The sequence below is a fragment of the Odontesthes bonariensis genome, chromosome 7 (genome assembly GCF_027942865.1).
Source record: "Odontesthes bonariensis isolate fOdoBon6 chromosome 7, fOdoBon6.hap1, whole genome shotgun sequence".
Classification (NCBI taxonomy): Eukaryota; Metazoa; Chordata; class Actinopteri; order Atheriniformes; family Atherinopsidae; genus Odontesthes; species Odontesthes bonariensis.
This window is the reverse complement of record NC_134512.1, coordinates 30379643-30393339: the sequence shown is the minus strand read 5'-3', so window position 1 is coordinate 30393339 and position 13697 is coordinate 30379643. Positions and strand designations below refer to the sequence as shown.

The window sequence follows — 13697 nt, the reverse complement described above, 5'->3', positions numbered from 1 at the left end:
TCCATGCAAAAACTGCTTAGGAAGAGCGCAAAGTCGATGGCATTCGGCTAATCTAATCCATTGAGAGATACCTTCACAAGTTAGAGCTCTTTTGGTAGCATGAGGAAAACCCAATTAATACTGGGCAGGTGGTCATAATATTATGGCTGATTATTGTATAGGTGAGGAAAGTTTTAGGAGCTTAATTCGAATGAAAAACATGACGTGGGAGAATATGGGAAAATACAAGAATTTTGACGTGTGATGTCAGTTCACGACAGTAGAATTTGTATCTATGGGTATTAGGGGTGTGACGAGATCTCGCGAGACAGATTTTTAACAAGACGAGAGATATCGTCGAGTTTAATCTCGCGAGATGTGTGAGCCAGCAAGCAGCCAGAATGACGTTGGAAAATACCGGTATTACCATTGAAGATGCCCCGCCACTTTCAAATCGTTTGACAGCATTTTGGGTACCCGGCGGAAATGATAATGAAAATGATAATGATAATGACAACAGTAGAGTGACTGATAAGACATGGACAATATGCAATATGAAAATAATGCCGTACACCGCGGCTAATACGAGCACGATGCAGAGACATATACAGCACCAGCACAGCTCGGTACTCAAATCAACAACTGCGCCTGTGAAGAAAACACTAACAAGCCAGACAACGCTGACAAACGCATTCGTTCCAAGTGACCACATCTTTTCAACAGCAGGAGACATAGTCAATGTGCAAAGATCCCAACTGCTGCCAGAGAATGTGGACATGCTAATAGTCTTAGAAAAGAACATGGCTGTGTAGTTGCAGCAAGTTGTCAGTGACATACTTGGTCAGGCTCTGTTTGCACTATTTGCACTCTGTATTGACAGAGAAGAACTTTGACTTGGTTTTGCACATAAAATTGTTTGCACTTGGAACAAAAGAAAGAAATATTTAATTTATTTTATTTGAACTTTTATAAGTTTTAGTTTGAATTTGTGGAAGAAGAAGTTTATTAAAAGCTCATGCTTACATCATGAGCTTGAGCTTGAGTCTCCATGAGTGTGTGACCCTGTGTGTGTGTGTGTTCAACAGGATCAAATGTGGAGGAGTAATTTCATGTATTTGTGTAAAGACTACATGACATTAAAGTAATGTTAATCTTTAAACCAAAGCACACTACAATAAAATGATCAGACTGGCAAGAGATCTAACAATCTGTCCAGCTTTCTTTGGACAAATTTGATGTTTTCTTGGAAGTTTAGATGTCACACTCTGAGTCTTGATTCATCTTCTCACATGCCTTGAAAAAATGCCAACACTAACATTATGATTTGGCACAGAGTGCTTTGACAGGGCGAGGATAAGTGGGAAGGGATTAAACATCCTTTGGGCAACAGTGTTTTTCGCATAAATCAAAGAATTACAGGTGAGAGAGTTAAACAACTGTTAGTGGTTTCACAGTTCAAACTTTACTGAAGCAATAAATCTGGCTCATGATTCTGTTCGTAGAAAGATAAGATGGCTGGGATGGCTTCCGAACCGACACTTTATTTGTGGTTTACGAGGGTTTCTGAAAATATTTATTTTTGTCTTTTGTTAAGACCTAATCCAAGTAATCCAGATGACATTTGCTCAAGTTTTTTTTTTTTTTTTTTTTTTTTCACATTAACAGGAGCATGTGTTTTTATTTAAACGATATAGAGTCACAAAGGAGGTTGTTTTTGATAATATAAAGTCATAAAAATGAAAGTATAGCTGCCTTCAATACTAAAGTTTTATATATCAGGACATGACAGATTATTAACCGATCCTTCCAAGGACTTAAAACATCAAGGGGGGCGGGGTACACCCTGGACAGGCCGCCAGTGCATCACAGGGCCTGCATTATTTTATGATTAGCAATTATGACCACCAATTTTGAATTTATCATTTTATAGTGACAAAGCTCATTCACAAGTCAAAACGATTCAAGACACACAAAACTAATGTTCTCTGAAGCAGACATCCCAGCAAGTTCACCCAACATTCAGACGGTGCAAAAAACCGGGAGCCACATCTCAGACATCAGTCAGCATGTTAAATGTTAAAGTTCATGACAGTACAATTAGAAAGAGACTGAATAAGTATGGTTGGTTTGGAAGGGTTGCAGGAAATGTCCAGAACAATGTCCTTTGGACAGGTGAGACCAAAGTGGAGATGATTGGTCATAATGCACCACACCATGTTTAGAGAAAACCAAACACAGCATATCATCACAAACACCTCATACAAACTGTCAAGCACGGTGGTGGAGGGCTGATGATTTGGGCTGGTTCTGCAGCCACAGGACCTGGGCACCTTGCAGTCATTGAGTCAACTGTGAACTCGTCTGTATACCAAAATATTCTAGAGTCAAATGTGTGGCCATCTCTCCAACAGCTGAAGCTTGGCTGAGGCTGCCATGCATCAAGACAGTCATCTCAAACACAGCAGCAAATCTACAACAAAATGTCTGAAAAAGAAAAGAAGGTGTTGCATTGGTCCAGTCAAAGTCCAGAACTCAACCTCATTGAAATCCGGTGGTGGGACCTTAAGAGAGCTGTGCATAAACCAATGCTGTAAACCTCAATGAACCGTACCCATGCTGTAAAGAAGAATGGGCCAAAATACCTCCATAACAATGTGGGAGACTGATAACATCATAAAGAAAATCATTACTTTGAGTTATTGCTGCTAAAGGATGTTGTATGTAGGAATGTACTTTTTATGTTTTAACACGCAGCTTACACATTTTGGCTTAGCTTTTCTTCAAAATATTTTGACACAGCGTAATACTGTTGTCATTCATCTGGGGTTGTGTGTACCTAATTTTAATGATTTGGGTGCATAGACTCTTAGATGCTGGGAGTGTTTCATTGTAGCAAACATTAGCAACTGGTAATTATCTGGGTCACATTGTTCATAGTTTCTAAGACTAGTTTACAACTTCTATCTAGCAACATTCCAGCCTCGAGCTCACTTCTGCTTGTAAAACTGCCGTCACGTTCTATGTGCTATTGTGAGCAAGCTCTATTTAGGACAGATCTCCTGTGGCTGTTTGGAGAAGCTTTTAATTCAGAACCATTATTTCTTCACAAGAACGTTGCAAGATAAAAACTCTAAACAGCTTCAGTGCTTAGATGGCCCATTGAGACACGGCTGAGTCACAGGACTGAGGGAAGATGTCCCAAGGTAGCGCATGTGAAAAGGAAGAAAAGGGCCGAAACCTGCCTGAATACGTGTCGATTACAGACGGATCTTTCAATCTTCCCAAGCGCTTTCCTTTTCTTTACCGGAGTAGTTGGATCAGGTCTTTTGTGCATGTTTGTCTGTCTGTGTGTGTTTGGAGGGGGGGGGGGTTGTTAGATGGCGTTGAGGTGACTTTTTAGCACCTGACAATAAATAGTTTTCATCATCAGTCAGTTACGCTCCCCTTTTTCACCTCCCCTGTCTCCTTGTAAAACTCACAGTCACTCTTTTTTATTTGCTTGTTCTTCCCTCAGGGTCCCCCTCTCCCAGCAATGATGGCCCTGAGTGTTCAGCGGACTGCGCTTCATCATGTAAGCTTGTGATTCTCAACATATTTGAAAAAATTACAAGTTGGTTGGCAAAACCAGCCTGCAGGCTTTTCCGCATTAACAACTTTTGCAGCCTTGTTCTTTCCACACTTTTCAGGTTGAGCCGATTTTCTCTTCTTTGACAACTCTCAGCAGGACAAATTCCAAGGCACACTTTACGTTCTAAGTCTTGCCTACTGCTTTTTAGGATTGAACCTTCCTTGTGAAAATCTCTGCAAATGTCTACATCTTTGAAAGTTGATAATGGCAAATATGATTAAAGATTAATTCGATCCTGTTACAGTGATTAATGAAGTATAGTACGTAGGTTAGTAACAGTAAGATGTGAGTAAAATACAAATCATCTTGGTTTGTTATGGCTCATTTGTAATTACAGGCCCAAACAGTATGATTTAGTACAAATTTAGAGTGTCTCTTTTTACAAATGAATTTTCAGGTCCTTTAACAACATTTTTCATTTATACAAGTTGAGAAATATTGGAAGGCTGGACTTTAGTATTTGGAGTAGATTTGTATTTATAGTTGTCTCTGTCCACTGTCAGCTGAGGAAAAGAGGAAATTTGATGAAAAACAGTCACTGACTTAAAATGTTTTGTGGTAGAAGGTGTAACAGATTCAACAAATGTTATGACAGAAAACAGTTTGTTCTAAATTCATTTAAAGTTTTCTCTTTCATTTCAGACACACAGCCAAGACTCCTTTCTAAGGCGGTGGAACAAAGCCTTCTCTCCTTACTGTGTATTCCACTCCTTGCACTTGTTTTCCTGCTGGTGTGGAAGGTAAGCTGACCTGTGACCCTGTATATTACCTGCGCCGTTCCAGAGATACGACTGTTTGTCAGTGGTTTTATAATGTTGTCTGAAGGTCTGAAGATAGATCTTTCTTCTGTGGAATTTATAACGTCTGGCGGCAGCCTATCAACTTTCTGCAGATTCAGTGAAGACCTTTATTGATGTTTATGATGTTTGAGTGTTTATGTGAGCTTTGGAATTAAAAGTAATTTCCTAATGCAACACAGGTCAGATCAAGACGGAGCAGGGAGGATCGTCAACAGAATCGCGGAGAAGGAGAAGACTTCACAGAAGGGAAAGCTCCTAAAGATGCTGACACATCAAAAAAGTGAGCTGGTTTTATATTCTACTGTTGTTTTCAATACAAGCTGTTTCTTTGTTTGAGTATTATAAAAAAGGATGGGTACTACAGAATATACATTATATTTGTCATGTATTTATCTTTCTTAATCAACTTGTTCTTTTCTTGAGTCACATGGCCGCCTTTCCTGAGTCTGGTTGACAGGGTTTCATCCTGCTGGAAAGGATGTTTTATTTTCTCCCTGCTGTTTCCAAGTGCATGTTCAAAGGGAGTTATTGAGTTTCTCTCCATAATGTTGTAAGCGCTTGTCTCCATTATTGTAAGGGCTTGACCCCTTACTATGTGAAGTCTGACTTCTTCGAGAAGAGAAAAATAGGAGCAGAGAGCAAGTAGGACAACCTAATAAAAAACATGTGTACTCTAGAATGACATATATCCAGTGTACAAACTCAAGATGTTCATGTTACTGTAGTTGCAGGAGCTTGAACCATAAAAGGGAACCATCAGTCTGGATCTTGCTACCTCTGCTGCATCAGTTTTGACAATGATTTTTCTGACCTCTCAAAGTCCCCCAACAACCCCAACTAGAAGTGTGACAGTAAATCACTGTTTATTGTATCGTTGTAAAGGGGGCCATGGGTCAACTTTTGCTTCATGGCCAATAACATGTTCGTAAGGCGATCAGCGATGAGAGAAACAGTGCCAGTAAAAGCACATGTGGAGCTTTAGGCCAACCAAATCAGCACTCCATAAATTTAATAACCAAGTTTAAACATGTAATTATAATTAGAACAGCGGACAGTAAGATCATTCTGTTAAACTTATGCAAACCATAGTTTCTGAGTGTAAGAACATGAGCATGCATAGGAGAGAGTGATTAATTACTCTATATACATGACACATTGTTATAAAGCGAGTTTTTGAGAGTTTTTTGTTTGACGACATTCACGTGTAGTCAGATTTTTACATTTGGTTGACACGTTTTATAAATGCAGAATTTTAATTGACATGAAACAGCTAATGGCCCACCAACACCCTATTTGCTCTTTTCTTAAAAAGTTTTGCTTCATACACAAATGTTGTGTTGAAGTCAACGCACTCGTTACATACTGATGGAAAGCCAGGATTCTTGAGATTTGATTATTGCAAAGCGTTTTATAATACTGTGACCAAGGAAGATGCAATTTGTGTAAAACACATTAAAAACAACTCTCACAAAAGGCCTCCTCGTCACCCAATGATGAATATTTTCTTGACAAAAAAATTGTCTTTTTCGTAAATGTAGAACATTTAGCCAAAAAAAATGGTTTCTTCAGTCTATTCAGATTACTGTTACATCATCATGTAGACATCAGCTGTGCATCATCTTTCACAAATTCTCTTTTATAGCCATGTAAACATTAGTCATATTGTGATTTCAAAATGAAGCCGGTTCTCTAGCATTTGAATGACCTCACCAGAGCTTGAAGGAACGTCTCAAACGAATGACGTTTGGACAATGTCGTGCCCGCAGACTTTAGTAGCCAGTCAGAATGTTTGGGGAGCATCTGCACATGTTTTTAGGAAGTTAAATAGAAAACATTCTCCTTCAAAAAATTGCATGGACAAAATAAATCTACAACTCAGTTCCAGTAACACTCAGAGTGATTCTGACAGCTTAGGAAAAACAAAAATACATTTTTTTGCTTTCAAAAGAGACCAAAACCAAGCCTCTATTCCCTTTGGTTCTTGAACAGCTTTCAGTTTAGTTTGATAAGGCCGTGGACAGGCATTTTAAGCAAATTTTTCCAGAATGGGGAGAGGTTAAATTAATTTCAACTTTTGAATAGGCAAATAGTTTATGTGCTTCTTTAAAGTTTTGGAAATAGAATATTAAATGATAAACAGAGAAAATGTTAAATAAGATTGCTGCCGTTGATGTGGGTGACCGGGGTTGGAATCCGCATGAAAGGCACTACTTCCAGTAGGGGTCCTTAGGCAAGACCTCCTTACGCTACCTGCCTACATGAGTGTATCAGCGTAAACATGCTGATGTTCTGTTTTCATATAAATTTTTACTCATTAATTTTTTAACTCATTTAGCTGCAGTTCAAATTGAATTAAATTGTTTACTGATTAGTGTTACTATCATCACTGCACAGAGTGAAATCAACAGCCTAATGCATGTAACAAAAAATCTTGGAGAAAAATTAATTATCTCTGTCTGTTAAATAAATAAAAAAAACTTTATTAATTTCACCTAGACTGATTATTATCTCATTTGCAACCAGAAAAAAGTCACATTACCGAAATGTTTGCATTTGTGCTGATGAAAACAAAATCTGTGTGTTTTGCTTCACCCAGCACACTTTCAAACAAGTGTATGACAGTGGGATATTGGTTTGTGTGCCCAGCTCATTTTAGCCAAGCGGTGGGACTCATCAGAAAGTTACCCAGCAAAAAGATAATTTGGGATTTGTGTTGGTACTTTGGTTCTTTTGTAATGCAAGCCATGATGTTTTCCTAATGCTATCGTCTCCTTTGAAATGACTAACATTTACCCAGTGAATTAGTGAAAGCACAAATTGTTTGGACAGGGCTTGATCTTGGCTCTTCCACTTGGTAGCACCATTCTTCCACACTGCTGACCTCCAAATTGGAACATTTTCACCTGTTAACTGTGATACAGTTGGTACATCATTATCTCACAAAGTGCTGTGACACTTGCTCTATTGAATGATAGTCATGTGCTGGCACACAAAAAAACAAAGACGAGAAGCAAAAAGTCCCTGTGGACATAAATCTGTAGATTTCATTGATGTGACTATTTGACATTTTGACATGAGACTGGGTTGGGACAACAATTAATTAACACACTCCTCAGACAGAAGAAAAATCATTTAAAGTAGAAAGCAGCAACTAAGCAGTCTTTTTAGCTCAGATATGACATCCACTGACAGTGGGACAGCAAAAACGGGGTTTATATTATGTATACCAGAGTAATGTCTTATAAATCAGTTGATAACAAGGACCAGGAACTATGTTCAGTATGTCAAACGTTTCTACTCTTTTAAGAAATAGTCCTATACTTTCATTTTGTTGTTAGACAAGGGAGATCCATTCATGAATATAAATTACAGCAATTAATAAAACAGTATATTTTACTCATGATAATAGTTGTATCACATAGAAGGTATTTGGAAACAACTTTTCTTCACAAATAAGATCGACATTATTATCTCATATGTGATGGTTTGTTTGGGCTCATAATATGACAGCAGTTTGACTTTTGATCTGTAATTGCTTGTTTTTATGATATCCAACTAATTAGCATTACCACAGCAGACACACTTCACTCCATCTCTTCAGTGTCAGTACAGTTCTCTATTGCCCCTTTTCCATTGCCGAGCTAGCCCTACTCTACTCGGTTCGATATAGCGCGGCACGGCACCTGCACCATTTCCTTTTCCACACAAACCGTGACCTGGAAGTGGGTGGAGTCGGCCCAGTCACCACTAACGTGACGTCGGTTTCAGGCGACTACAAAGTGTCACGCCGCGGTTAGTCATAAGTAAACACAACGATGGAGTGTAATGCGTAATGCAGTTGACAATTCATATTGTTTAGTTAAACCAAGCTCTTTTTTAAAAGAGACAGTACAAAAGTAAACAGCAGGAGTTGTCTCAGATACAGGCGTCGACGCCAGTGTTGGTGCCGGTGGAATGCAGATAGCAGCTGTTGCCTCAGCTGCAGATTGCGATGCCAATGTCGGTTCTGAAGCCTGCGGGATTGGAGGATCTTCGCTGACCTCAGCAACCGAACACTCTTTGGTTGCACAAACCGAGTCTTGACAACAAAGACGTCGGCGTCTCCACGCCACTCTCCTTGCCCCGGTTCGCCGGGCGGTGACCGTAAATGCCGTCCATTTGGTCGAACCACTTCCATGTCTTTCGGTTTGACCCACTCCGGCTGTTGTGATCCTTTACCTGCCGGTAATCACTCTTCAGCTTCTTCAGCTTGTCTCGGCACTGCTGAGAAGCCCAGTGATAGCCATGGCTAGCCATCATCTTGGCTATATCCTGGAACACCTTCTCATTTCGTGTTGCTCCGTCCAGTTCCTTCTGTATGCGGTCCTCGGCCACCACACACAGAAAGGTCTGCACCTCGCTCATCGTCCATGGGTTGGCTTTCCTTCTCTGGTCTTCCATATTCGTAGTTCTGTTTATTCTCTGTTTCTCTTGCAGGTGTGTTTTCATACATGGCGGGTGATTATTTAAAGCTCCCCGAGCTTCGCGGCGTGTATGACGCAATTTCACCTGACCAATCAGTGGACAGCACTGATCACGTGACGTTTTAGTATCGGCTAGTACCGACTAGACCCACCACTGAAGCAGGTACTAGCAGGTACTAAAAATCGTAACGGGTCCCACCTTCAACCCGCAATGGAAAAGCTCCTAATCAGGGTAGAGTCGTACCATGTAGAGCCGTAACGTTACAAAATTGTTCAGTGGAAATGGGGCATAATGTACTGATCTCAGAGCATCCATTTGTCACCCTCTCCTCTGCGAGATGCCAGTTCTGTTTGAAAGCCAAACTGAATCTCAGGCTCTAATTTCTGCAATAATTCTGCCGTGAACTGAGTCATGAGGAGGCACTGCTGCGATACACTAACAAAGCGCCAGCAGACTTAATGGAATGTGCATGAATGTGTCACATCATGAATCTGTGCAAATGTCACAGAGAAAACTTTCAAAAAAAGTGCTGCATTAGAACTACTCAAACAAATACAGTTTACTTAGAAAAGTTACCAAATTACATTCAACACATTTACCAACTATCTGTGAAGGAAGTTAAGTGAAAAAAACACCATCATACTACTGACAAGCATCAGAGGATTTAGCTTTGAGAGTTAGTATGATACAGGTTCTTCCCTGCATTCAGCAGTAATGCGTATCTGCAGCTTTTAAGTGCTTCAGAAAAACTGTACAAAATGTCCGCTCAGATTTTTTCATGTTCAAGTATCTGACATCACCTGACTCCCCAGAGCCTAACAACAAGAGCCTGAAATCCTCTTGTGTGGTCGCTGAGCTGTATGCAGAGCTCGACTCCTGTCATTGGAAGCCATTTCTGCCGGTGATGATGTTTTCTTGTTGTAGGATTTTACCTAATGCTTTTCCCTATGTCCTATTACAGAAACATGCTGAACGACAATGAGATGGTGTAAAGTTCTGCACGTTTATGTACTTCAGCGTAATTGGTGAGATTTTGTCAAATCCCATGCAACAGCGTTGATAAAGAGAACTCTTCCCTTGAATTCATCCTTAAAGCCTCTCCTCTCATTTTTGTCCCGCAGGGCTCTACTCTTTTCTCCTGTTGGTGTCCGAAGGTGAAAAAGCAACATGAAGCTGATTGCAGAGGTGAAAGGCCGGCTTTTGACTGCTCTCCAAGATTCATGGTGGCAAATTGACAGTTGCCATAACCACGAGTCGTCCAGTTAAATCACACCTGATACAGTTTGGACAATTGCCTTTCCTCCAAGACTGCATTAACCCATGAAAATGAGTGAGAGATGAAAGCTGAGAATTCCCCACCCTCACCACCAACCCCTTCACCAGGCTCCGGATTCTCTGCCTCCCACTAATCGTCCATCAGAACCTGCTGCTTCTTCAACCCTTTGGGGAAAACTTTGCATATTTATCTGCACGTTTCTCCAATCTACCTGCTTTTTTTGGGCCAACTACTTCATCTTCAAAGAACAAAGCAGAGAGTGACTGATGCCGGTAATATCTTATTTGAACTGAGGCATGAATTACTACCTCTGGTGACCCTCATGTTACCCACATTCTCCAGACTTTCACAGATTCTTCCAAGTTAGGGTTTCCCTAAAGAATTATAGTGTTAAAGCATGGTAGTTCCAATGTGTTGTCACATGGTCTGATTTAAGTCTGTGCCCATGGGGCCATGGGGATCTATGATGTATTATTTATTGGTGGTGGTACTCAGCTGCTGCAGTTCATTCAGCTGAAATGTTTCAAGCAATCATTTAACAACACCTTTACTAATGGGTTACATTTAAAGAGCAACCTGTGTGCAAACACATTGTAAACCAGAAAATGCATTCCTCCTCAACAAACTAGATTTTCTTGTAGCTTGTTCTTGGCATACATGATTTTGGCAGTTTAGAATGTGTGAATGGATTACATGGAGAAACAACAGAACATATACAAAATACGCCGCTTTGACTAACTTACATTCAGATTATTGAAATCTGCAATGACATTCTATTACTGAACATCAGGGATGACTTCTGTGGGTCCACATTTTCTTTTTCAATTCAAAGGTGAATAATTCTAAGCGTAGGCATCAGACACATCGACATGAATGGGCCTCCTGTTGTTCTGTTAGCTCAACAATGCCTTTATTCTTTTTTATGTATCTCACCTGTATAGTTTGCAAGGCACAAATTATCAGAGGGAGATTTCTGATGGTCATTCGTCTAAAAAAGGTAAACAAACCCAAGACATGGTTTGTAAAAACAAAGATAAATAATATAATTGAATAAACAAATAATCTAAAAATAAATTTTTTGATATAAAGATGTCTGTTTTTGACTGTTTGTTCACTGATCAAATGTAGTCGTCAATGAAACCCACTCCAGCCAACACCGTTCATCCAAAAGCTTTGATCTGTTCCCCTGACTTTGCCTTTGTCCAGTATTAGTGTTGTGCTTGCGTAGTAAAATCCACCCGAGACAACCTGAGATGGTCCATTCGTCAAATTTCAAATGCTGATGAGATAGTGATGGGTGAACGCTAAAGTTTATTCAGTTTTTTGGTAATCACTTTAGTTATCTTTATTATCCACATAGCTCAGCACATGGGAAAACCATACAAATATCAGTTTTGCCTTAAAGTTGCACCATAACACACTGTCAAAGGAAGTGCACTGTAATCTCTTTCACATACTGAATTGCTGCACTGTGGTGTGACTTTCAAATTTTTTTTTCTTTTCTGGCAGTCTGAAACAGTTGTCATGGAGGTTTTTGAAACTATGTGTTTTAAACTATAGCAATTGCAGAGTCTTTCAGGCCCTTGTTAATTTGAAATGAATGGGCCCATCCCTTTCCTGCTTCCTAGTTGACTAGGAAGTAGTTGAGTCCCGGAAAGCCTTGCCCTACCATGAACCAAGTATGTCAATAATAGATCCTAGAATTTAAAATGATTTAACAGTACTATTAATAACAATCAGTAAAGAGGTAGGAGTGTGAATAGGACACGCTGGCTGTGACCTTTCCCATCAGGCAACTAGCTGACACTGACGGAAGTGCCAGGACACATTAATCTGTTTTTGGTTTGAGTATTTCTATCATACCTGTGGTCTTACATTGTACGCTGTCCATTATTGGTTTTGTGCCTTGTTTGATTAGTGTGATTGACTCGTGTGTGTAGTACCAGACATGATTCCCAGCCTCTCTCCCTCTGTTTAACAAGAGTGCAGTTGGCTTGACCTGTGACCAGTTATGAGTTGGTACATCATTTTTCAGGTAAAGCAGCGCTTCGGTATGTGAAACCTGTATCGCAGTGGTTGTAACATTTTTGTTCACGTTACATTTTAGCCTTAGTAACTTTTAGGAACCACTACAGCTGGTAACTGCTTGTTTTCGTGTATTTGGGACAAAATGTTGGGAAATTTTTTTCATTTAGAAGACTATTCAAAGTATTCTGTGCAAAATTAAATCTGTGTTTAAAAAAAAAAGAAAATGTATACCACATTGGTGTTCATATAGTTCAGATCAACAGTACCTTTCAGCATGGATAGCTGGAATTATTTGGTGTGATAAAGTATTGTTTATTGTGTTAAACTGCAAAATAACGTTATTCATTCAAAATTGCATTTTTGATGAAAAAATGTTGAATGTTGACACATTATCTGCGTCATGTTCTGTATGGCAGTTTAGGACTGAGTGTTAATTTGAGAAATATACCAAATTTGTGTACACAGTACTTAAGAAGGAACGTCAGCACTTGTGATCTTAAAGCTTTTAGCCAATTATATAATTTTGAAGATGCATTTTTTAACAATATTGGATTATACTCTATGACAGTTTAGACCTGAGACTCTCTTCTATCATCATTAGGTAGTCTTTCTCAACATTAAGACCTTCACATTGCGGTATCCAGTATTCTGACAGAGACACAGGTTAGTCTAGCCACAAACTAACAAACAAGGCATACCATGTACGACGTTGCTTTTTATACATAGTCTATGAATATATTGAGCTGTAACAGGTCTAAGCTGTGAACAAACACAAATAAATAACATGGTCTCCCATTTTCCTGTCTATGAGAGAGCCAGAGACAGTCAGTAAGGTCTGATGCATGGAGGCCAGGAACCGAGCGATTTTATGCATTAGTCGAGAGAATGACTGCCTTTAAATACTGTTCCTATCCGGGTTGTTGTTGGGTCTGAGACAGCGTGCAGAGCTGCATCCCGAACAGTGCTTTTGGGCACGAGTGATCCAATCCATCCCACTGAACTGGGTGAATCCAATGGCTCTGGACAGGAAATAAGTCTGGGTGCCAAAAAAAGCAAATGTAATTATTGCCCTGTTGATATTCTGGGTGAAAACTCTACTGTATTCTGTATTTTTGTATAAATGTAAACAAACATATATGAACTATGAATAAAGTACGTGTAACCAAATGTTATTTATTGATATTTCTTTTCTACTTGATAAATAAAGACACCCATATATATATATATATGTATATATGTGTATATATATATATATATATAGATTAGTGTCTAGAGATAATTCCACAAAACACTGTGTTTAGGAAATGCCTGTTCTCTGCATCAATGTGCTTTTAAGGTCTTCTGTAAATTTTTTGTTGGATAGAAAGAAATGTTAAATTGCCAGGTTTTATCCCCTAAATCACATTGAGCTCCAAACATAACTTGAGAAAAAAACAGCCAACAATAATGTGTTATGTATCCAGTTGATAAAATAATAAAGAAAAATGATCCTCTCTTAAAAACAGTTAGATCATTTCTCTTG

General features: G+C 39.3%; 1 protein-coding gene across 4 annotated transcripts in view; it reads left to right on the top strand.

The window, feature by feature from the left end:
• The window catches only part of kitlga (kit ligand a), a 43606-nt gene extending 30259 nt beyond the window's left edge, over positions 1–13347 (top strand). For all 4 annotated transcript variants that reach the window (XM_075470516.1, XM_075470515.1, XM_075470513.1 and 1 more), the window contains 5 exons: positions 3494–3550; positions 4250–4347; positions 4587–4687; positions 9833–9896; positions 9993–13347. In XM_075470516.1, coding sequence (XP_075326631.1) covers positions 3494–3550; positions 4250–4347; positions 4587–4687; positions 9833–9863 — 287 coding nt within the window. In that variant the 3' untranslated portion in view covers positions 9864–9896; positions 9993–13347. The remainder of the gene's footprint in view (positions 1–3493; positions 3551–4249; positions 4348–4586; positions 4688–9832; positions 9897–9992) is intronic.
• The last annotated feature ends 350 nt before the right edge of the window (positions 13348–13697 follow it).